Source organism: Camelus bactrianus, chromosome 6, assembly GCF_048773025.1.
Source record: "Camelus bactrianus isolate YW-2024 breed Bactrian camel chromosome 6, ASM4877302v1, whole genome shotgun sequence".
NCBI classification, from domain to species: Eukaryota; Metazoa; Chordata; class Mammalia; order Artiodactyla; family Camelidae; genus Camelus; species Camelus bactrianus.
Window position 1 is genome coordinate 85164528 of NC_133544.1, and position 22260 is coordinate 85186787.

The 22260-nt window shown below is 48.6% G+C and overlaps 1 protein-coding gene across 6 annotated transcripts in view; it reads left to right on the forward strand.

Moving 5' to 3' along the window:
* Positions 1 to 404: 404 nt before the first annotated feature.
* The window catches only part of MYZAP (myocardial zonula adherens protein), an 83827-nt gene continuing 61971 nt past the window's right edge, over positions 405 to 22260 (forward strand). For 2 of the 6 annotated variants that reach the window (XM_074366191.1, XM_074366194.1), the window contains exons 1-3: positions 405 to 562; positions 11455 to 11541; positions 13059 to 13151. In XM_074366191.1, the coding sequence (XP_074222292.1) occupies positions 488 to 562; positions 11455 to 11541; positions 13059 to 13151 (255 nt within the window). In that variant the 5' untranslated portion in view covers positions 405 to 487. Of the gene's footprint in view, positions 563 to 11454; positions 11542 to 12528; positions 12550 to 13058; positions 13152 to 22260 lie in introns of those variants that run through there. The other 4 variants (XM_074366192.1, XM_074366196.1, XM_074366193.1 and 1 more) reach the window with 3 other exon arrangements.

Consider the following 22260-nt stretch of genomic DNA (forward strand, 5'->3'; position numbering starts at 1 on the left):
GGCTGGGTGATTGTATTGGCTGCTGGGAGGGACACATGGTAGGCATTCGGTAAATATTGCACAAATGACGTGAGGTGAGGGTCCCATCCATCCCAGAGCCTCCTGGGGCAGCGAGGGGTGGGGATGGGTACTGAGCACCCAGGATAAACAGGCAGGTGGACCTTGACACTGCAGGCCGTAGAGAGAGCCTGTACGTCCAGGGGGTGCAGGGCTCCTTCCCGTCCCGGGACTGACCCTGGGAGGGTGCAGAGCTGTGGGAGGGGAGGTTGGCGGACAACTTTGGCTGGGTCTGTGCCCTTGGGAGGAAATGTAGCCTGACAGGTCAGGCAAGTGCGCGGGCCGCGCCCCCGGCCCCTCCCCCGGCCCGCCCCTGCCCTGCGCGCTGCTGGTCTGCGCCGCCCCACTTCCCGCCCCCAGAGCAGGGCGGGCCCGAGTGCTTATTCTCCCGCCGGGGAGAAGCTGAGCCCGCCAGCGGCGCCGCTGCGGGATGCTGCGCTCCACATCCACCGTCACTCTGCTCTCGGGCGGAGGCTCCAGGGCTCCTGGGGCACCCAGCAGGAGGGTGAGTAGCTGGGGTCGGGAGCTCCCACTGTCCTGATTCTCCGTCCAGGCTGCCCGGCTGCGGGGGTCTAGGGGTGGAGACTCACGGGATCCGGTCCCTGGGCCCCCTCAACCCACCCTGGACACAAGTTTCCGTCCTGTCCCAGCTCCGGACCTGTCCCAGCTCCGGAGGGGACCCTTTTTTCCTGCACTTCAGAGGTGCACTAGTAGCTCAAAGGCTTAGGGGACTTTCTGGAATTCCCAGACATTTCCGCTCCCTGCTCCTCTGCCAAGCCAAGTGTATCGGTGGCACTGGTTTAAGAAGCAAGGGAGACATTTCTGCAGTGTCTCTATCGTAGGATTCAAAGATAGTAAATGTCTTTAACAGCGAAACATTCCTCCTTCCAGTGATGAAAAGAAAGGACCCATTGTCCCCACTGGTGATAGAGTAACAGTGGTTTGGAGTGGGCTTAGCCAAGGTAGGCTTCATTTTACAAAGGAGAGGCGAGCAGCTGGCCGCCCAGGAGCCCAGCTGTGGGTCCATGCAACCACTTTCTTCTTTCTATTTTACATATTAGTGAAGAGGCAGCAGGGGTAGTCCTGGGTACCATCTCCAGGGAGGTTGCCCTTTGGAAAAGCAATGTTTCTCTGCCATCTTTGCTGCATCTTTTCTCACCTCTCCAGGTGTTCTGTGAAAGAAATGCTAGCCACAGGTTACATCTTTCCCATTTCATCTCTCTTCTAAGATTGGTGCCTCTGGGCACATGCCCAGGGCCTTGGTCTGTGCCTTTTTTGGTTCATCCATTCATTATGATATTCAGTACTCATCATTTGGTGCCTGTGTTTTGTGGTTGAGACTTCTCTAATCGTATTTCCCTGAGGTTTAGCCAAACAGGTGGTTAAGTGCAAGCCGAGTTCCCCTTTGGTACTCTTACCTGTTTTCTAGTCTTGTAGATGTGCTTATTTGATTTTGCATACCTCATCCAGGTGATCAGCAGTCACCTTCAGTGCTGCCTTTCTTTAGCTCTAGAAGAAAGGCACTGTTACTCTTGGGCATGGGCCACGTGATGGGTTCTGGTGTGTACATGTGTGCTGTGTGTACTCCAGATTCTTAGGGTTGACAGAACTCTGGCTGTCCAGTCATTAGCCTCATAAAGCAAGATCTCCATTACATCCAAGTGGGTTTCCAACCAGTCCCAGCCTTACTCCAAGAGGGCTATTTGCTTTATTTTTTATGGAAATCATTGTCAGTTGGAACATAATTGCAAATGAGAAAGAATGAAGTCACTGAAAAGCCCTTAGCCTGGACAGGGTCATGCATGGGACCAGATTGTGTGGATTGCATGAAATTCTCTGAGTCTCCTTCCAGAGTGGGCATTAGTTGGGCAGCTAGAATGTTATCATGGGTGAATGGAGATTTGACTAGTGTACTAGATAACCATTCTGAAGATTTTTTTTTTCTTAAGTATTTACTTTCAAGTATTTCTTTAGAAAGTGCTGTGGTGTCTGGCACAGTGGACACTCTACTGAGAAAGCTTTGCCTCTTGGATAAGACAACTGAAATCCTTTGAACTGGAGGGGTTGGTGTCCTGAATCAGACCATGTAGGGCTGCTCTGGGCACATGGCTGCTACTTCTGGAAAGAAGACATCTAAGGGTCCTAGGGTTCCCTTTATGATTTCCACCTCTGCTTATGATTTGCAGATGGCCCATGCACTGTGTGTGCACACATGTGTATGTGTGGAGCGCAGCAGTGAGCTGATGCTTGATTGATTGATCAACCAACACTTACAGATCTTTTGTGTGATGCAGGGCTAGGTATTGGGGTCCACTCTACCTGTGGAGGCAGACGTTGTCACAAACTACCGTCACACAAAGTGATGGTGGTAATAATAGGGGCAGAGTGTTGACAAGGTTACGTGGAAGCTAAAAGGAAATGTTCTTCTCCGAGCACCTGAGGAAGGCCTCCCTCAGCAGGAGACATCTGAGTTTAGTCTTGCAGGACAAGTGGGAATTTGTAGGGTGATTGACACATTTGGGATTCTGAAAAAAAGGAAGTATCATTTATCTAAATGGAACTCTTGGCGTATATTGTGTAACAGTGGCATATTGGATCTGCTTTAGGGCAAAACACTTTTTTTTTGAAAAACAAGAACAAGATGTCTTGAGAATAAAATTGTAGACCAAACAAGTAAAAGCGAAAAAGTGTTCCCGAGGTTGAAAGTTTTTCAATAAACTCTATCATTCCGACTTTCCTTTCTGATATTGGACAAGTGATGGTCTTGGAACAATAACACACTAGCCATTAAAGTAACATAGCTGTTTCATCCAAAGAGCTTACCAAATTAGGGACTGCAGGGGAACCAGGATGTGTTATTCCAGACATCCAAGCCAGCCAGAAGTGGTGGTGACAGCTGACACTGAGCAGGGCATTCTGCGTCAGCCGTCCAGGGTGGTGTGGCCAGACCAGACTGTCACCAGTTACCCTTTGTTCAATAGCTGCCACCTACAATTTGCATTTCCTTCTTATCTGAAATCTCTCAAGAGGGAAAAAAAAAAAAAGGTGGGAGAGTAATTTCTGTCAGCTGATAAACAAGCCTGTGAGAGGCATTTAAGGATGCCAAACAGCCCAGGTTGTAAAATTAAAAAAAAAAAAAAAAAAAAAAGCCTGCCTTCAAACCAGTTGTACACTAAAAATAGTTTTATCTGTGGCAACTGCAGGAAGATAAATTGGCTGGAGAAACACCGTAGACAGATTGATGACCTTGGAGAATTGGAGAAAACATTAAAAAAAAAATATTGACAGTGCTTCATCATTCTGAAAGGAATTTTGTAAATGCAGTTAATCCCAGCGAATGGGACTTTGAAATGATAGGTCATTTGTGTGGCCAGGTTGTGTGCTTTGAGGGGAAGGCACGTGTTGCTTTGTGCAGCCAAATATTTTTGGTTAAGCTGTTCAGCCAGGGCAGTGTGAGAGGAGAGATGTGTCCAGGGTTTCCCCCAGCACCACGCTCTGTCCATGATAGGAAACTGTTGGCTGGTGTTACTGGTACGTGGACCCTCGGTAGCACATGAAAAACAAAACAAAACAAAACCCAGCAAGGCCACAGGGATAAGACTGTCTCCTGGCCCGCCCTTGCCGACATTTCTTTGTATTTGGCAGGGGCTTCCTCTGTTAAAAACTGGAATGAGCCTGCCGGTCATCACTTCCTTACTCATGCAACAGTCTTGGGGCCCATTTCTGTCTGATTGGCTCAAAATAAAGAATTCTCCTTAGCTGGCTGGTGAATGGGCCAGACAGGTGTTTACCTCACTTCCTTTTCCTTTCACAGAAACACCTGTGTGCAAAACTTCCGTGTTGTCTTGTGGGGTGCTGAGGAAGGGACAAGGGGTGTCATGGGACCTCAGCATCTGGGGGAAAGAAGCTGGCTGCAGTGTCCTCCAGGGAGGGGGTGGGCAGGGGGCTCCCTGTACCCAGGAGACAGGCTAGCTGCTCTCCTGTTTAGAGGGGCCCTCCTGAGCCAGCCCCTGACACGCCCAGTTGAGGGGTTTTGGAACCCTGGTATCCCCAGGACTTAGCCAAAAAGCCTCTGCCACTAAAAAAGTGAGTTGTAGGCTCAGAAAAAAAATGTCCCAACCTCTCTGCCTTGATTCACCCATCTTGCTGTGTCAGATGTAGGATAAAGAGACCTGATTTCTGGCGACTCTTAAGGAAAACCTGAGACCTGGAGGCTGGTGTGACCACTGAGCTTCTGGGCACTTAGGAAAGCCTTTCAAGTCAGCCTCAAAAATTATAGAAGTGAGTGCAGGGAGTTGTGGATCCAGGGCCAACTAACCAGAGACTGCGCTGAAGTGTTTTCACCTAGGTTTCTTTCAGCGATTCCAGGCATTTGTGGCTTTCTAGCCTCCAGCTGCCACCTCTCTCAGCCTAAAGGTGTTCCGGTGTTCCCCAGCACTCGGGAGGGTCACACAGAAGTGTCTGCCTCTTTCCCTCCCTAGATGAGTGATGGTTCCTAAATGTCTGTCACACTGTTGACTCTTCTTGGTCATTTAAGGCCAGAGTGATCTTTCTAAAATGCAAATTCCAGTCACCCAACTCCTCTGCTTCAGGAGCCCCCTCATCCTGCCAAGAACAAGTACAAACCCCCAGGTTTAGCAGCAGGCGCTCCTGATCCGGCCTCTGCCCGCCCTGCCCCCTCCTCACACACAGTCTCTCTAGATGTTCCAAGTTACTTGCTCTTCCCCAAGCTTGTGATGCTATTCCTCTCCTCTCCCTTTTCTCGTGCTTCTCTGAGGAGGGGTCAGCTCTTCTGTGTTCCCCTAGAGGCCAGTGCACCCCATCATTGCTTGTACCTCTGATTAACTACATGAGACAAGGTTTAGAGACTCCCCTCCCCAAGCCTGGTGTAATAGGTGCTCAAGAAGAGGAGTATCACCAGGGCCCTGAAGGAGCCACGCTTACTTAACATTGGCTTGGCAAACGGGAAAACAGGAAGAGAGGCTTGGGAGGAAGCCAGCCCGTGGCCTCTGGCCCACCTGCGCAGGAAGCAGGTGCCCAGGGGCTGGGAGTGCGGGCCCAGGTGAGGACTTGGTCAGCGCTGGGGAGGCCTCCAAACATGCCAGTTGCCTCATCCTGTTGTACCGTCAGTTTCATCCTTTGGTTCAGTCACTGATTCTCGACTCTCGTTGCACATGGGACACTGAGAAGCTTAAAATACCTGCACCCGGGCCCCGCCCTAGGCTGTCTAAGTGAGAACCTCAGCAAGTAGAGGATAAAATTGGGATTGTTTAGGAAGCTCCCCAGGTGATTCTCATGTGCGGCCAAGGATGGGGACTCCTTCCAAACCATACTGTCCCCTGATGGCTTTCTTGGAAATGCAGATAGTCCTGGGACCTTGTTTGGGAAGGTCCCTTTGGCCTTGTGGGAAGGTGGGGTGGGGCAGGGTGGGGAGTCCTAACACTTCAGGTCTTTGTGTGCATGCATTTACCTGTGTTTTCTCTCTGGGTCTTGGCCTGAGGGGCATGTTGTGAGCCTGGTACGGCAGTGAGCCTGGCAGAGCAAGAAGGAGAAGCCGCCATCCTCTTATTAATGAATTTTGTCTGGAGTCAGCCCTGACGCGGGAAAGGGGGTTCCAGGCCACTTTATACCGCCTGGAAGAAGTGTCCGCATACGCAGATCAGGGGTCAGTAAGCCACGGTCCTGGGGTCAGATCCGGCCCGCGGCCTGCTTTGTACACTCTCAGCTAAGAATGGTTTATCCAGGGCCTGCAAAACCTCAGTGTTTACTATCTGGCCCTTTACAGAAAAAGTTTGCCTCACCCTGATATAGATAATCAGTCCTGCAAATTCAGGGCCACAGCAGAGCCAAGAGGCCTACTCCAGACAGGTCAGGCCCTGTTGCGCCTGTGTGTTCCAGAGATACCCTGCCTGTGCTGAGCAGAGAGAGTGTGGTGTCCCTCCTCCCAGCCGGAACCCTAGTGGCCACACCTTCTGTTGTTAGGTGGAGCTGGGCAGGGACCCACCTTCACAAAGTGGACCAGGCCTGAGGGAGATGTAAATGCACTTGGCTCATTTCCTTAGGGAAATGCATGTTTATAGACTGGTGAGCCAACCTGACACCTCCCTGGGTCATCTCCTCCACCCCTTTTTGTTTGAGACGGACAGTTTTCCCTCAGGGGAGCCCAGGTACCGGAAGCTGAGAGCATGATGGTACATGGATCCCAGCATCTCCCCTAGATGGAGACCAGCCCTCTGCCTCCACAAAGGGGGTCGGAAACAAGTCTCCAGAGGACCAGCTTAGCTCCCAGGTGCCCTCATTGCAGACAAGGGTTCGGCTGTTTATCCTCCTGTGGAGGAAGCTTGAATGCTTGCTGCCCCTCCCTTGCTACTCCTCCCATGGGGGTTGGTTTAAAGAAAGTGGAAGGCCCTTTGGGGAGTTTCAGGTACATTCTTCATACTGTATTTTAGTTCAACCTAAAAAGAAACTCACACTGACATTTACTGAGCAAGGGCCTGTTGTGTGTTGATACTGTGCTGAGTGCTGTAAGGGCTACAGAAACAAGTAAGGTTCAAGGCTCGCTTGGGAGCCCTGTTTTTTCCCTTCCAGTCCAGTTTGTAGTGTGTGGAACATAATAGGAGATACTCAGTGATGCTGTTGCATCGCTGAACTCAGATTTGAGTGTTAGTCCCTTTCTCCAAAAATTTGAATGGCTCCCCCTTGTCTTCCATTAGAGGCCTTACTTCTCCATCAGGCATTCGTAGGTTGTCAGAGTTTGGCCCCTATCTGTTTGCCCTTTTCCCTCTCCCATTGTTGCTCAGGCTGCAGGCCCATTTACCATTCTCAGAACGTGCCAGTGTCTGTGCCTTTGGCCAGCCTGGAGTGAGTGCCTTTTCTGGGAATTGTCTGTTGTTATTCTGACGTTGGATTCTCCCAACTCATTGCCCCTGAAAGTCCTTCTGTACCCAGCTCCAGTGTCATCTCTAGGAGCCTTCCCATGTACGTCCACCACCAGTTAAGGTTATTGCTCTCCTTCCTATATTCCTATGGTAAAAAAAAGAACACTTACAGAGCACTTAATATGTGCCGGGAACTCCTCTCAGCCCTTGCCATGTATTAGTGTATTTAATCCTTGCCACAATCCCAGGAGAGTGGTTCTGTAGTATTGTCAGCTCTGCTTTACCACTAAGGTGACCGAAGCAATAGAGATCAAGTAGCTTTCCAAAAGTTTCATAGCTAGTAGGTGTCAGAAACAAAATTGGAACCCAAAAAGTACAGTTCCACCATGTTACACCAAGGGCTCTCTGTTGCCCTGAGTGGGTATATATCTGAATTGTGAGCTCCTGCGGGTTCAGCTGTCTCTTTTCATATTGGTTGTTTCTCTCCATGCTGGTACCCTCATAACCTTTAAAACTATTTCACAAGTTGTGGGTGCTCAGTAACTAAGTGATGGAATGCACTAAGTCCATCTTCCTGCTTTTGATCCACTGGGAAGGACCCTCACTTGTAGGGACAGCTGGTCTAGCACTAGTGTTCAGGGGAAGTTAGGTTCGGCTCTCCTCTGTTCAGAACACAAGGCTGAGCCAGCTGCTATGGGAACCCCTGGGAACAAACTATCTTACCTGCCACTCAGTCCTGTCCAGCCTGGGCTGCTCTGGGTATTTGTGTGTCAGGAAACCATGAAGGTCAGCATCATAAAATGCTCAGAGAGATAAGCAACACTGCCTTGATTGTACTCAGTGGGAGATTTTCCCAAAGGGAGATTCCTGAAAGTGAATGACTAATGGGGGGTAAACTCTCCTGGGTCAGCCTAGTGGGTTCGTTCAGGGGTTACTTGGTGCTTCTGTTAGGAAATTCAGTGTCTTTTTGACCTTGGGATGTTTTCTTTCCTGAAGCTGTCCTGTGGGTCTGGAAAGGATTGCTCTCTTCTCTTTCTGATACAGCCTCTCTCAATTTTTATTATTGCTATCACTACTATGATTTTTAATTTAAAAACGTGCACATACTTGGAGCAGGTGCAGACAGTGCAGAAATCCCACTTTCCTGAGATCACCGCCACCACCACCAGCAGCAGCAGTTAGTTGTGTTTCCTTAAAGACATTTTTTTCCATAATGTACACAAATTATCAGAGTGTGTTTAAAAAAACAAAAATGGAATTATTCCTAACATTTTTTCAAGCAAACTTTTTTCCCTGCAGGACAGTTCATTTGGCCATCTTATTAGGAAGCATCTGATCCTGTTCCAGGCTGAGTTTAAATTGTGTCTGTGCAGTCGGTCCATCAGTGGGTCAGCACTGCTAACTCAGACTGCAAGTGCCACGTGTAGTCCGTGCCTCAGTGTTTCCATAAAAGCACTTGTAATGACGAGTGTAAACATTCACACAGGGGTCTGGGTGTAGCCTCAAGCACCTGCTGCACCTGGCATGTAGCTTTGCTGTCAGATGTTTATTTTACATGTTCGTTTTATTTTAATTCATTTCTGTCACCAGGTAAAACTGAGAGCTTAGGGAAATGCATTCTGTTTTTCCTGAGGTTTTGTATACCGTGGAATCCACACAGCTCGGGGAGAGCTGCAGGAAATGTGTTGAAAAATATCAGAGTTCTGCATGGACAGATAGAGAATTGTCTCAGTCGGGAGGGGACTTCTCATTTTGGGGTGATTGGACCCATGGAGTCCCTTCTGAGCCTTGTCTTTTCTTCAGGCTTTAGTTTATTCTGAAAATTATTGCCATGAGGGATTACCCCTCTAGGGCAGTCACCCTAAAAAAGGTATCACTTGCAGTACTAATTCCCACTAGACCCGTTGACCAAATTGTTATTATCATGGAAAGCAGAGCCGGGAAGCCAGGTAAGCCTGTATCATTTTCGAGCTTGTAGGATGATGATAACATCTAGATAATAATACAAATATCTAACATTGACAGAGGCTTACTATGTGCCAGACATCTTCCTTGCCCTGCTTTTTTACCCGTGAGACTCAGAGAGATCAAATAGCTTGCCCATAGTCAACACAGCCTAGTAGGTGTTGGAACCGGTGTATGTGTGTGTCTGTGCACCTGTGCAGGTGTGCACATCTGTGTGCACACGTGTGTGTGTTGGGGGGAGTGTGGTGCAGGAGAAAATCATTTCCTTTTCTCTGCAAAATTATGCTGTGGCTCAGATCCAGCCTATCAGAGAAGATTATTGAGCATCACAGACTTGGATTGCCTGCCTGGTGTGAGTTACACTTTGATGTTTGTGCAAATGCCAGCTGGTTTCATCCAGTCCAAGTGGCCTGAAGTCAGAGGGCTGCCTTTCTCTGCAGGCACTTGGATTCCCATCAGTGTTGTTGCTTGTCAGCTGAGAGCTATCTGCTGGAATGGTTTGGTTTCTCTTTGGCCAGCATAACTGGTGATGAGCTTTGAAGGTTTGGTGCAAAGTTGTCTACATAAAAGGGAGTGACATCCCTGGGGGTCAGGCCACATCTGACCCTGGGGTCACTGGGGTCGAAGCTTGCCCAGAGGAGAGCGAGGAGAGAGAAGGATCTTGAAACCGAATCATGGCTGAAAGAACTAAGGTTGTTTAGTACAGAAGGGAGGAGGTTCAGGGGACAGGAGGCCCACCAAGAGTAAAGGGAATTCTCCTGCAGCCCCTGAGAGCGCCCTTAGTCCATCAGGTAGGTGTTCTGAGGAAGAACTTGTAAGTTCATTGTCAGGAAGTTAGAGGTGTCAGGTAGCAAAATGGGGTGCCTCAGAGGGAGGCAGTGGTGTGTGTGGAAGCACTAACATGCCCCAAGTGGGCTCTCACTTGTACGTGGAAAATGTTACCCTCAGGCTGGGTATCCACCTGCCAGTACCTTGTTGGGTGAGGGGGGCCTTTGTAAGCTGGCAGGTTGGACTTCTAAGATCTTTAACAATCATATCCAACCCTGGGCATCTGGGATGAAGGGTAGTTTTGCTCAGAGGCTGCCCTGTGGACCAGTGCAGATCCATGAGCCTGCAAACCAGGTGGAGGGGTGTCTTAGTTTGCTAGGACTGTTGTAAAAAGGTATCGCTAACTGGGTGACTTAAACAGGAGAAGTGTATTGTCTCGTGGTTCTGGAGGCTGGAAGTCCGAAATCAAGGTGTCAGCAGGGTTGGTTCCTTCTGAGGGCTGTGAGGGAAGGAGCTGTTTCAGGCCCCTCTCCTCTGCATGCTTACCTGGTGTTCTGCCTGTATGCACGTCTGTCTCCACATTCCCCATTTTTATAAGGACACCAGCCGCTTTGGATTAAGACTCGCCATAACAACCTAATTTTAACTTATGTAACCTCTGTAAAGACTCTGTTTCCAAGTAGAGTCACATTTTGCAGTACTAGGGGTCAGGACTTCAACATATAAATTTTAGGGGGACATAATTCAACCCATAACAGGGACAAGCGACACTCTAATGAGTCAAACCCATGTCGCTGTAGGCTGGGTGCTCTGAGTGCTGCTTTGGCCCTCTGTTTTTTGTTTTTGTTTTTGTTTTAATTTAATGGCAGGATCACTTTTCTCTGGGAAATGTCACATCAGGACCCGGCTATAATAGGGTGAAGTAAACATCATGTGGCGTTGAGTCCAATGTCATTGTTACACAGCCGTCACTACCATCCATCTCCAGAATGTTTTCATCTTTTCACACTGAAACTGTACCTTTCCCCCATCTCCTCAGCCCCTGGCAACCACCAGCCACCATTCTGTCTGGTCTGTGAATTTGCCTACACTAGAGACCTCATATAATTGGAAGCGTACAGTGTTTGTCTTTTTGGGACCGCCTTATTTCACTTAGCCTTATGTCCTCAAGGTTCATCCATGTTGTAGCATGTGTCAGAATTGTCTTCCTTTGTAAGGCTGTATAGTACTCATTTTATTCTGTGTATTTACCACATTTTATTTATCCATTCATCTATTGATGGACGTTTGGGATGTTTCCACCTTTTGGCTATTATAAATAATGCTGCTGTGAACACGGGTATGGAGGCTTAAAAAAATTTTGTGATTAAACATGTACCTGTCTATTATAGAAAAATCCAGTACACAGTCCAGTACAAAGCACCCTCACACCCCATCGCCACTGGCTGTAATTTGGCCTCTATCCCTCCAGCTGTATTTTGGCCTGTGGTTGTGAAATAAGACCATTCTGTACTGTAACAGAACATGAGCCATTTAAAAAAAATGTCTGAACTCTGAAAGTCTTTAGTAGTTTCCTAAACACGGAAAACATAAAACCTGAGCAGAGGGTGTCGAGTGCATATGATGAGCCCGGCAAGGGCTGGCCTTGCCCCAGAGTCCCCTGTGTGATTGGCACCATCACTCCCGCTGCCAAGTAGGGGAAAGGGGCTCTGAGAAGCCCCGGGTGCCCCGGTTCCTTCCACCCCACATGTGGCTTCCTAACCGGCCTCCCCCGTCTCCCATATAGGCAAATGTCTGCAGACTGCGGCTGACCGTGCCTCCCGAGGGTCCGGCGTCGGAGCCCAGCGAAAAGAAGGCTGAAAGGAAAGAGCAAGTAAGCCCCCGCAGGGCGAAGCCCTGGCCCGTTCTCCTCTTTGTGCCCTCGTGTTTCACCCCCTCTCCGTCCATCCTGTGCCCAGGCCGGGCACAGAGCCTGAGTGTCGGCAGCTGTGAGGTGGCAGGCCCTCTCGACTTGCCCCGTCCACCTCTCCCCACAAGCCCGGCCTCTGATCTGCTCTTCTTGGTGGACACTGGCTGTGTTGCCTAGAAGCGATCGGGGTGCTGGCCCTAGTCCAGGTGCTGTGACAGGGACAGGGAGCGTGTTTCTCCTGGAAGAGCCCCGTCCAGTCGAGTCCAAGGGCCCGTTGTCAGCTGCCGGCGCTGAGGCCCAGCTCTTGGGCGGCCAGGCTGCCTGGAAGGGAGCAGCCCGCCGTGGCGAGGGCGCCCAGCGGCGGGCCTCTTTGTGTCAGCTGCTGTGCTGGGCCGTGCAGATACGTCTGACCTTGGCCTTGCCTTAGAGGAACTCACAGTGTTTCAGGTGAGACAGATGTATAAATAAACAAAGATGACAATCATAGTCTCAGTGTTAGGATCCAGAAGTGTGAGAAGGGCTCCGGGAACACGGAGGATGGGGCTATAACCAAGGACCCAAAAGCTGGTTTGAAAGGGCTCTCACCAGTAAAAATGAAATGGTTTCAGCATCAAAAGAATTAATAACAATAATAACACATTGAATAATTGAAAAAAACCTCATGAGTTGATAGTAATAATCAGAGAAAGAGAGATTATCAAGGGGAAAGCTCTTCTTTATATTACATCAGCTGGTAAATTTAGAGAATCTCTGGTTTATAACCCCCAAGGCAGTGCGTCAGTGGTTGCAGAAACTAGTTGGTGAAAGATCACTGCGGAGGAGTACGTTCACGGGGTCTGAGAGTATTAATCACTTACTGACTCTCAGGGTCCAGTGCCACAGTAGGGCAGCCAGCAGTCCAACCGCGTGATCCAGTTCACCATCACCAGTAGTGGGGCTGCCTGGTACTATGTGACTTCTCATGTGATGCAGGTAAGAAGTAAACAGTTTTACCTGTAATATTCATGCCAAACTTGTTTAACTTGAATCTAGTAATAAGGAAACAGAAAAATCCAAAACAATTAGCCAGAATCCCTTAATAGATTCAATGTTATTTAAAAAAGAAAAAAAAGGAGACTCTGTTGAAGGTAAGAGGCTAAAGAGATTAAATATCAAATATAATGAATCAACCTTCATTAATTCCTGGATCCATAGAAAGTCTGTAAAAGGCATATTGGGATAATTGTACAATTTTGAGTATGAACCCATATATTATTGTTGAATAGATGGTATTTTTGTGATAGTGGTACTTTGGTTATGTAGTTTCTTCTTTCAGCTTCAAATATTCTACAGAGAAAAAGCTTGGGAGTAAAAGCTCATAACCACAAAGAGAGCAGGAGTGGTCAGGCTTCGGCCGCTGGGCCCCTCTGATGACTGTTTTGCTGAGGGGGGAGGTATTCCCTTCTGCCCCCACTAATCCTCTCCCTCTCCATCCCTTTCAGAGGAGTGGGCCTGGGCTGAGTCCAGGGGCCTGTGGGCAGCTTAGCACATGGGGAGTCAGAAGGAGCCCTTGCTGGAGACGGGCCCCGACTAGGGTGAGTGACAGGACAAGGGCCTTCCTTGGTGGCTGTTCCCGAATGCATGGTAGGGGCAGTGGGGAATTTGGTCTGCTGGAGTTGGGCCCGAGCTGCACGCCTGGGGAGATGTTCGTGGGGGGTTTCTGGGTGCTGCCACTGGGGCGGTGACTGCTGTGAGGCACCGGAGGGCATGTCACTGCTCAAGAAGAATCAGATATTCCCAAAGAAAGAGGCATCGTGTTCTGTGTCACATGCACGTTGGTAACCGTGCTGTGTACCGATTTGCTTACTGGTGTTGAGCAGTGCTTTTTGAAGTTTAAAAACCAATTAGACCAATTTTGTTTTTTGGTTTTTTTGGATCAAAATGTCATCCTGAACCCTCATATGTAACCCAGGTGCTCGTGGGGGCCAAAGTCCTCCCAGCGTTCCTGCACCCCAGGCTCCCTCCTGCTGCGAACCTGAGCGCAGGGCAGAGACGCCTGGGAAAGCTATCTGCCATGACGCTTGTACTGGGTGGACCAGGTGTGCAGTCTGAGTGTCCATCTCTGACGTGTCGGATGACTCACTGCAGAAGAACTGGGGTAGAGAGGAGGAGGGTGGGGCTGGCTGTTCCCCAGAGCCAAAGTCCTTGGGTGGTGGCAGCACCTGAAGGCCCTGGTGGTGACTGTGAGGCTGTTCTGGGTGACTTCGTCACCATGTCCTGGCTGGTGGCCTGGCCTGCTTGTGTCCCCTGGGCCTTCCTGGCGTCATGCTTCTTCCTGGAGAAACTGCCTGTCCTGCGTCTCCTCCTCCCTCCGGGCTGTGCCTGCTGCATCTTTTCTGATGTCATGATGTCCCTCTCTGAGCAGCCCTCTTTCAGTACACCCCGGCCTTGCCTCCTCTCTCTGCACAGACCAGACCTCGGGGGACTCCTCCATGTACAGCTTGGCCTGTCTGGGGAGGCTGCCCACCCCACACGTCAGCTGTGCCCCCCCCCCCCGAGCCCCGTCCTGCTGTGACCGTGCTAGTGTGCAGTGTTCTCCACGTGGTGTTACTTTCATGTACAGAGTACAGATATTTTATGGCTGTGTCAGTATTATTTTAGTATCTAAAAGTATGAAATGTGGATCATTTATGTGAACAGATAGAACCAGAAAGTTCTAGGCTGGAGTGGGACATAGGTGCCCTCATTTAGAAGATGTTCTGACCCTATCAGGACAAGGACCTTACATTTCCTGATTACCAGTGAGAGTGTGTCTTCCCGTATTTGTTCCTCACGGGTATTAACCTTGGGGCTGTGTGCTTCCCGGGGACCCTGATGGAGCCGTCTTGGAAATGAGGCGGGGACATGTGAAGGAGAGCAGGAGGAGGGCTTGAGGGGGCAGGGTGGGAGGCAGGTGCCTGCGCAGACTCCCTGTCCTTTTCCCAAGTCTCTCACCCCCTTCTCCAGCACAGGCCCTCCGCCCCCTCCCCGTCCTCCTTCTCTAGCCCCACCTACTCTAAGATCATTTGCCTTTACTAGAACCTTCTTCCTCAGACAACCTCCCTGCGGAATTCAGCCCTGGGCCTTGGCCCTCTCTCAGATGCAATGGCAAATGACAGCAAAGGGTAGAAGATGATGAGGCGGTTTCTTCCCTATTAAATAAAATAACTGTCTTTGGTTGTAAGAAAATAAATGCCAGAATACCGGTAGTTTGAGCTGGTTCCATGTGGCACCACTGGTTGTGCTTCAGGACTCAGACCCTGTCGACTCGTTCGTTCCTCTTGGGTGATGACCCAGCCTGTCTGAAACCGACTCAGTAGTATCTCTTTTTTTTTTTTTGAGTCGGTCTGCTCTCACCGGACAGATTTACTAATTATCCTTTGACCCCATGGCATCTACTTCCTCCTCAGACCCCTTGTTAGGGCTCTAGCCTGTGCCCGGAGTCTCTCCCCAGCCGTCTCTCAGTTGATCCAAGTCTTCGCATCCTTCAAGGCCCTACTAAAGGCCTGCTTCCCCCCAAGACCTTCCTGGACTGCCGGTGCTGGGGTGAGCGTCCCCTCTTGTGAGCCACAGGACATCCAGGCTGCCCTCTTTCTCTCCCTTGGCACCTCGTCATCTGCTGCTAAGAACTCCACATGTGTATACGTACATATTCCTGCAATGCTGGTGCACAGCACGAACAGATACACACACACATGAGAATGTGGAGTCTTTCAATGTCGTCTCTCAGAGCCTAGCCCTCTGCCTTGCACATAGTAGGTGTTTAGTGAACTGTTGATAATGATGATTCAGTTTTGTGTTGGTTTCCTGTGGCTGCCACAAAAAAAGTGCCACAAACTGGGTGGTTTAAACAACACAAATGTGTTGTCTCATGGTTTTGGAGGCTTCAAACCCAAGACCAGGGGATGAGCGGGCCCATGTTCTCTCTGAGGGCTCCAGGCGAGAACCCTTGCCTCGCTCAGCTGATGGCGGCCCTTGTCAGTCCTCGGCTGCACTCTGGTCTTCACGTGGTGCTCTCCCTGTGTGTGCATGTCTCCAGAGCCAGATTTTCCTCTTTTTATAAGGGCACTAGTCATCTGGGATTAGGGCTTACTCTAGTGACTGCATCTGAACTTAACCCTGTCTCTAAATAGGGCCAAATTCTGAGGTACTGGGGATTAGGACTCCAATGTGCTACCTATTTGCAGGACATAACTCAACCCATGAGAAGTTTCTTTGTGGAATTTAAAAAAAATTTTATTTGTTTATTTAGGTTGTTTGTTTTTTGGGATAGGTAATTAGGTTTATTTATTTACTTATTTATTTTAATGGAGGTACTGGGGATTGAACCCAGGACCTCATGCAGGCTGAGCATAATCTACCACTGAGCTATACCTTCCCCCTGTTTGGAATATTATCATCTTAAGTTGTGTTAATGACTCAGATGAATTAGCTCTATGGACTTCTGTTTGTATATTAAAAATCATTATGGGAGAGGAAATGCTGATTAATTTGTGGACACAAATTTCATGTTGAGAAATTGATGAATGTGCAATATAATGTTTATTAAGTTGTTGAACAGTAAAAATTAAAATTGGTAGTAGATGGTTTTGAAATTGAACCCTTATTTTCAGAGAACCTTGTGAGTGTATGTATCTGTATTCCTATCCAAATCTATATGCAGCGTATTCTTATGCACACACAGAAATAAGAACCAACACCAGCTATTAAACCCTTATCATGTTGAATCAGAGTCTCACTGCATAGCTGAATTTTAGAGAGTATGACCTGAGCTGATTGAGTCTGTGCAATGGTGAAGTTTTTCCGAACTGACATAACAGCTTGAAGTAGATAATGTTTTAAATAGCTGTTAACGTCTCACTGTCAATGGATGTCCTTTAAAAGTGACTTGTGGTTTTAAAGAAGTGGTTTCTAGATCTTGGAGAGCACTGAGTGAAGGAGAGTGGATATATGTGTAGATATGAAAAGTTGGGAACTTTGATAGCCTGGGAAAATGTTTAAAAGGGCCATTCAGTTTTACAGCCCTCTTTCCCTTAAAAGCCCCGGATGAACAAGCCTGCTGAGGGTGAGTTCTTGTTCTTGGCATGACTGTTTATACAACATGACAGGCTGTTGCCAGGTGCGGAGTGTGCTGTCAGGGTTCCGGTGGGGCTGGGGCTGCCCGCTGTGGCACGTGGGACTCCGTGTGTCACCTCGGGAGTAGCAGCCCCTGGAGGGCGGAAGAAGCCTGGGTTCTAGTCCCAGCTGCCTGACCAAGCGCTGTAGTGGTCGGGCCCGTCAGGTCATCTCTAGGGGCCTCAGTTTCCTCTTCTAGCAGATGCAACTGTGTCAGCCTGGAGCTGGCATTTTTTCAGTTTCTTTAGCTGTGGAAGTCTAGTCAAACGGCTGTGTAGGACAGTGCCATCCATAGAACAAAGTGCAGTGGCTGTGGTTTGCAGGGAGGGCAGGGCTGTGCTGGCTGACCCAGCAGTGTCCCTCACCCCCACCCCACCCTACCCTGTCATCAGGCACCGAGGTGGGGCTGGGAGGCTGTCCACAAGGCCGCTGACTGTGCAACGCTTCCAATTTCTAACCTCCTGAGATTTTGATTCTCTCTTTATGAAGACACAGCAAGGCTAGTTCAGGGGCGAGCCTTTCACCGTCAGAGTAAGTGTGATGACTGTGATGGGAACAGCAAAGACCCCCACGAGGAGAGAGGTGGAGAGACAAGCAGAAGCATCCAGACAGACATGGAGAATTTCGTGGAAGATCAGATACTCAGAAATGATGAGACACCGCCACTAACAGTAGACTCAGGCAGTATCTGCTGGTATGCCCAGCAGCATGCTAGGTGTGTTCCTTAAAATAACTGAAATTGGTGGTGTTATCCCCATTTTGCTGTTCAGGACCCTGAGGCACCGTGGAGTAAGCCCTTGCCCAGGGCCACACAGTGAGTAGCTGTGGACCTGCAGTTCTAATTCGGGTCTGTGCCCCAGCCCTGGCGTCGTGGTGACGTCGCCTGCATGCTTTCTCCCATTGGGAAGGTCTGTTTCATCAGTCGGAGGAACTTACCTAACGTGTGCACTATACCGCTGGGTTCCAGAAAAGAAGTTCCTGATTACCCGCCCCAAGCTGGTCTCTTTTTCCCTGGGGTTTTTAGGCCTGAGTAGCTATTACCTGCTTAGAGGCTGTAATATCTTTAAGAAGTTACCTGCTGTCCGGATACTGTCATTAGAACCACGTTCTCTTTGAGGTTTCTGCTAGGCTGGAGGTTTTTCTTTCCCTTCTCGACTTGAAGCATTCAAAGTGATCAGTCTTTTTCTAAGCATGGGATTATTTAGGAAGTGGTCTCTGTTCGGTCTGTGAGATAGTCAGAAGTAACAGACATTTTAATGAGCCAAAGGTCTCCATTCCTCTGAGCAGACAGGACTGCCGTCCCCTCCCCATTTCTCTCCCGGGCTGTGGAAGAGCCTCTCTGGCTCAGCTGCAGTGTCCACTTTTCTCACAGTCCGGTAGAACAGCATTAAGCGTGAGTAATGACCAGGAACAGTAATTTGCTAAGACGGACGCACAGGTCAGACAGGTCAGAGCGCATTCCTGAAAGGGACCCCCTCTGCCTGCAAGGCGGGTAGGATCAGAGGCCCAGCGCCCAGCGTCCCTGGTCAGCTGCCACCCTCTGGCTGGAAGAAGAGGTCCCAAACCAAAAGGGTTGGAAATAACTTAGCTTCTAGTTTTCAAGCCACTCAATACATGTCAGGGTCCACCTAAGTCATGTTGCCAGCCGGACATGTGACCAGATGCCTGTCCTGGCCTCTGGGGTCCGGGGCTGGCTGTGGCGGTCTGCCAGCGTCAGTTTGGATGTATGTCCAACTGTGTTTCTGGTATTGTTTATTCTCTGAGAACCCATCTTGACCATGGGCTTTTCTTCCTTTGCACAGATCAGTGTCTGGGATGACCACACACTCCAAATACTCTGGCACAGACACAATTCCAAACAGTCCCTCTCTCTTCTTCCCTTCAAAACGTATTTATGGAGCATCTGTTTATGCTGAGTATCGGGAATAAAGCAGGGACTACAGCCTCTGTAGAGCTTACGTCCTCGTAAGACCCTGTACTCTGACTTAGGGTTTGGAACCTGTGTTCATCTGTCGCTGGATTCACACGTCAGTAAAACCCTTCCAGCAGGAGTTTAGGCTGAGTTTCTTTTCTAAGGTGCTTGCCGCCAAGTACATCTTCATGTTAAACGGCAGTAGCATGAGCCTGTAAATAAGTTTTAAGCTATGCGTACGTCCCAGGGAACAGTTTCATTGAGACATTCTCTGTATAGTTTACTGATGATGCCTGTTGTTAATTCTGCCGCATTGCTCAGAGGGATTTGGCTTGAGGTGGTGGTTAACTTTTCCCTTCTTTGACAATAACTTTTTCATTCCATGCATTTATTAAGGCTTTTGTTTTCAAGGCATATTGTGGCCTGCCCAGGAGGCTTTTAATAGGCCTAGTATACATTTTTTAAGATTTGACATTTTTAATACCAAGCAGCATTACAAAGAAGTTAAAAAAATTTAATTATGGAGACTTTCAAACATAAACGAAAGGGGACTGAATCATGTAATGAATACTGGACCCTTCCCCCAGCCGACAACCCTCAACCCCTGGTCAGTCCTGCCCTGTCTACACCCCCATCCACTTCCTCCAGCTTTTATCCCAGATGTCATAAATAGTTTAAGCATGTTTCTCTAAAAGTTACAGTTTATCTCGTAATATAATCACAATGCTATTATCATGCCTAAAACGTAATATTTATCTTGTGGGGAGATTATCTTAAAGGATATGAGAGGAGAAAAATTTAGCTACAAACACATCACTGAACATGTTAGCTCTTCTCATTTTTTTCTGGCTTCTCCAGTTTTTGACCAAAAACATACTGACATTTTATTAAAATGATAGCAGTCTCCACTCCTTTGTGACTTTTATGGATATAGATTTTATGATTGGGGAAAATATCATTTCTCTGTCCTTCCATCTGCAAGGACTCTTCAGCAGGGCTGTATTTCCATATTCCAGGTAATTGCCTAGAACCTCTTCCAACTTCTTAAGCTCCTGATTCAGGCAGCACATAGTTAAACTCATTAAGTGCCAATCACTATTGGATGCCGGGGAATATGGTGGAAAAGAAGGCAAAGAAGGCCCCAGACTTCTTAGAACTTCCAGTTAATAGGGAGTAGGCTTTATATATACAGCGATGCTAACAGTCACTCCATCGTGTCTGTGGTGAGTGTTGTGGAGACCTGACTGTCCAAAGGGTCAGTGAAGGTGACCTTGAGGGAAGGACATTTCAGCCCAGCAGTGCGCTCTGCAGGCAGAGGTAATAGCCTGTGTAAATGCCTGAGGCAAGAAGCAGGTTGGCTGATACAGGAACAGCAAGGAGGCAGTGAGGCTGGAAGGGTGTGGGGGCCCTGGGGAGACGGATCACAGGAGGCTGGACAAGAGCCTTCCATCCTGGGCTGCCTCTTCCCAATGGCCCTGGACCCAGGCTGAATGCTTCCAGAACCCTGAGGTCTGAGGGCCACACGAGGACGTGGGCTCCAGCTCCTCTCCTCTTGGCCGTCTTGAAGGCTTTGTGGTTCAGAAACGAGCCTTGGTTTGGAAAGACACACAGGCACTTGAATGCTCCCACCTTGGAAGGAAGAGTAATGTTTACACAGTAGGGTTATTGTGAGGATTAAAGAAAATGTTATACAGTGGCTAGACAACAGGTATTTCCCCTTCTCTTCTTCATAAACATCCCTCCCCTTGCCCAGCCCAGCCCAGCCGCGCCTCACGCTGCGTCAGGAACCCTCTCCTCGTGGAGTGGCCTCTGCTGGTGGCCCTGCGCCCAGCAAGAGTCCTGTGTCCCTTCCCTGTGGGTCTTTCATTGAGACCCCGATGTGGTAATCATTCTTTAGTTCTAATTTTTTGAAAATTAAAATAGAAATGATCCAAAGATCATGCCTGTTTCAAATGAGTTCAAAAATAGAGTGCAAGAGAGCAGGAAGGGAAAAGTGCAATCCTGTCTTACTGAGGAAACTACCGTCAGGGGGCTGGGGGCCATCTTTCTAGGTGCTTCATATACTCAGATGCACATTTTTTAAACCAAAGATGGGAATATGAAATTTATTATTTTTTACTTCATGGATCTTCGATAGCTTTCCACGTGTGTAGCTTTCAGATCTGTGACCTCTCGGGCGATGTTCCGCAGACCTCATTGTCCTTGACGTGTTTGTGTTGGCCTCCATCAGTGGTGGTCCTCACCTCCCGCATGCGTGGGGAGGCACAGTCCTCTGTATCCGGCCACCTGAGCATTTTCCTGTAAGCCAGTCCACCTGTGAAAGCCTCTGCTTTGCAGAAAAGCATTTCCCCAAAGCCTTAGGTCAGCATCAGCCTGTTTTTCAGGAACTGGGTGGAGTTCGTGAAAGAGTGTGCCTTTGTTTTCTGGTATGTGGGGAGTTTCATTAGCGCTTTTCCTCTTCCTAATGAACTGGGTAGTAATCAGGGATATCTAATTCCAGCTTCTCACTCCACTGACAGCCATTAACCCCCATTCACCGAAACTTAGCTCCCAACTTCAAGGGTTGCCTCAGTGCCTGTGGGACCTAAGGATGAGGGACTTGAGTGGAAGCATTTTGCAGAAGAAAATGCAGAGCATCCCACCCTCATACTTGCTCTCTTTCCAAGTTTGTGCAGAAGAGTGGAAAACATTGTTTTGTTATTTCTTTAAAAAGCTCACATTGTAAACAAACAATACATAAGGGTATAAAGAAAAAAATCGAATGTCATCTTGTCTCCAGCATCCCTGCTCCTCCTCATTGTCTCCTCCTTAGAGGTCATTACGATGGAAAATTTGTTGTATTAACTTTGCTTTACTTTTACAAACTTTGGCTGAATGGGCTCACAGAGTACTTATTATTCTGCCACAAATGAATGATTTTAAAATGCAAATTATAGTCTCCTATGTCAACGATACTTTGCAAGTGCATAGAAAGAATTTATGCCAAGGTGGTTTAAAAGTGAGTAGAGGAGCAGAGTTGCTGACATGGAATGCACTCAGCCTTCTGTCCCAGGCTCGGTCAGCCCAAGGAAGATTGGATGTAGGCTGATTTGTCTGTGAAGTCTAGTTCCTCATCTGGAGTTTCTCCCGTCCCTTGTCTTCTGTGTCGTGAAGGCCTGCTCTATCCCTATGCATCTAACAAAGCTGGCAGTGTGGGGAGATATCCTTAGTGTCAGACAGAATTGGGCTTAAATCTAGGTGTGACCATAAGCAAGAGACTCAATCTCTCTGAACCTCAGTTTTCTCAGGTATAAAGTACAGGGGACTGTCACTGCCTCACAGCATGGTGGTGACAACGAAACATGTAGGGAACATTTCTAGCTTATAGTAGGTGCTGAACACATCTTAACTTCCCTTCCTCCTGTTTCTTGAGGCTTCGTTCTGTGAAGGTGTGTTAGGACTGGGACACGTTCCCTCTTCCCAAGGGTATTTGCATTTCAACACCAATTGGAGTTTTAATAGAGGGAGTTAAGGAGTGGAAGATTTATTTGGAGTGAAGTCATGCTGCCTCTGCCTGGCTTTTCAGAAATACTTCATGAATGGTCACAACAGGTGACCCCACCTCCTTCCTCAGAACTGGCTCCAGGGTCAGCCCTAAC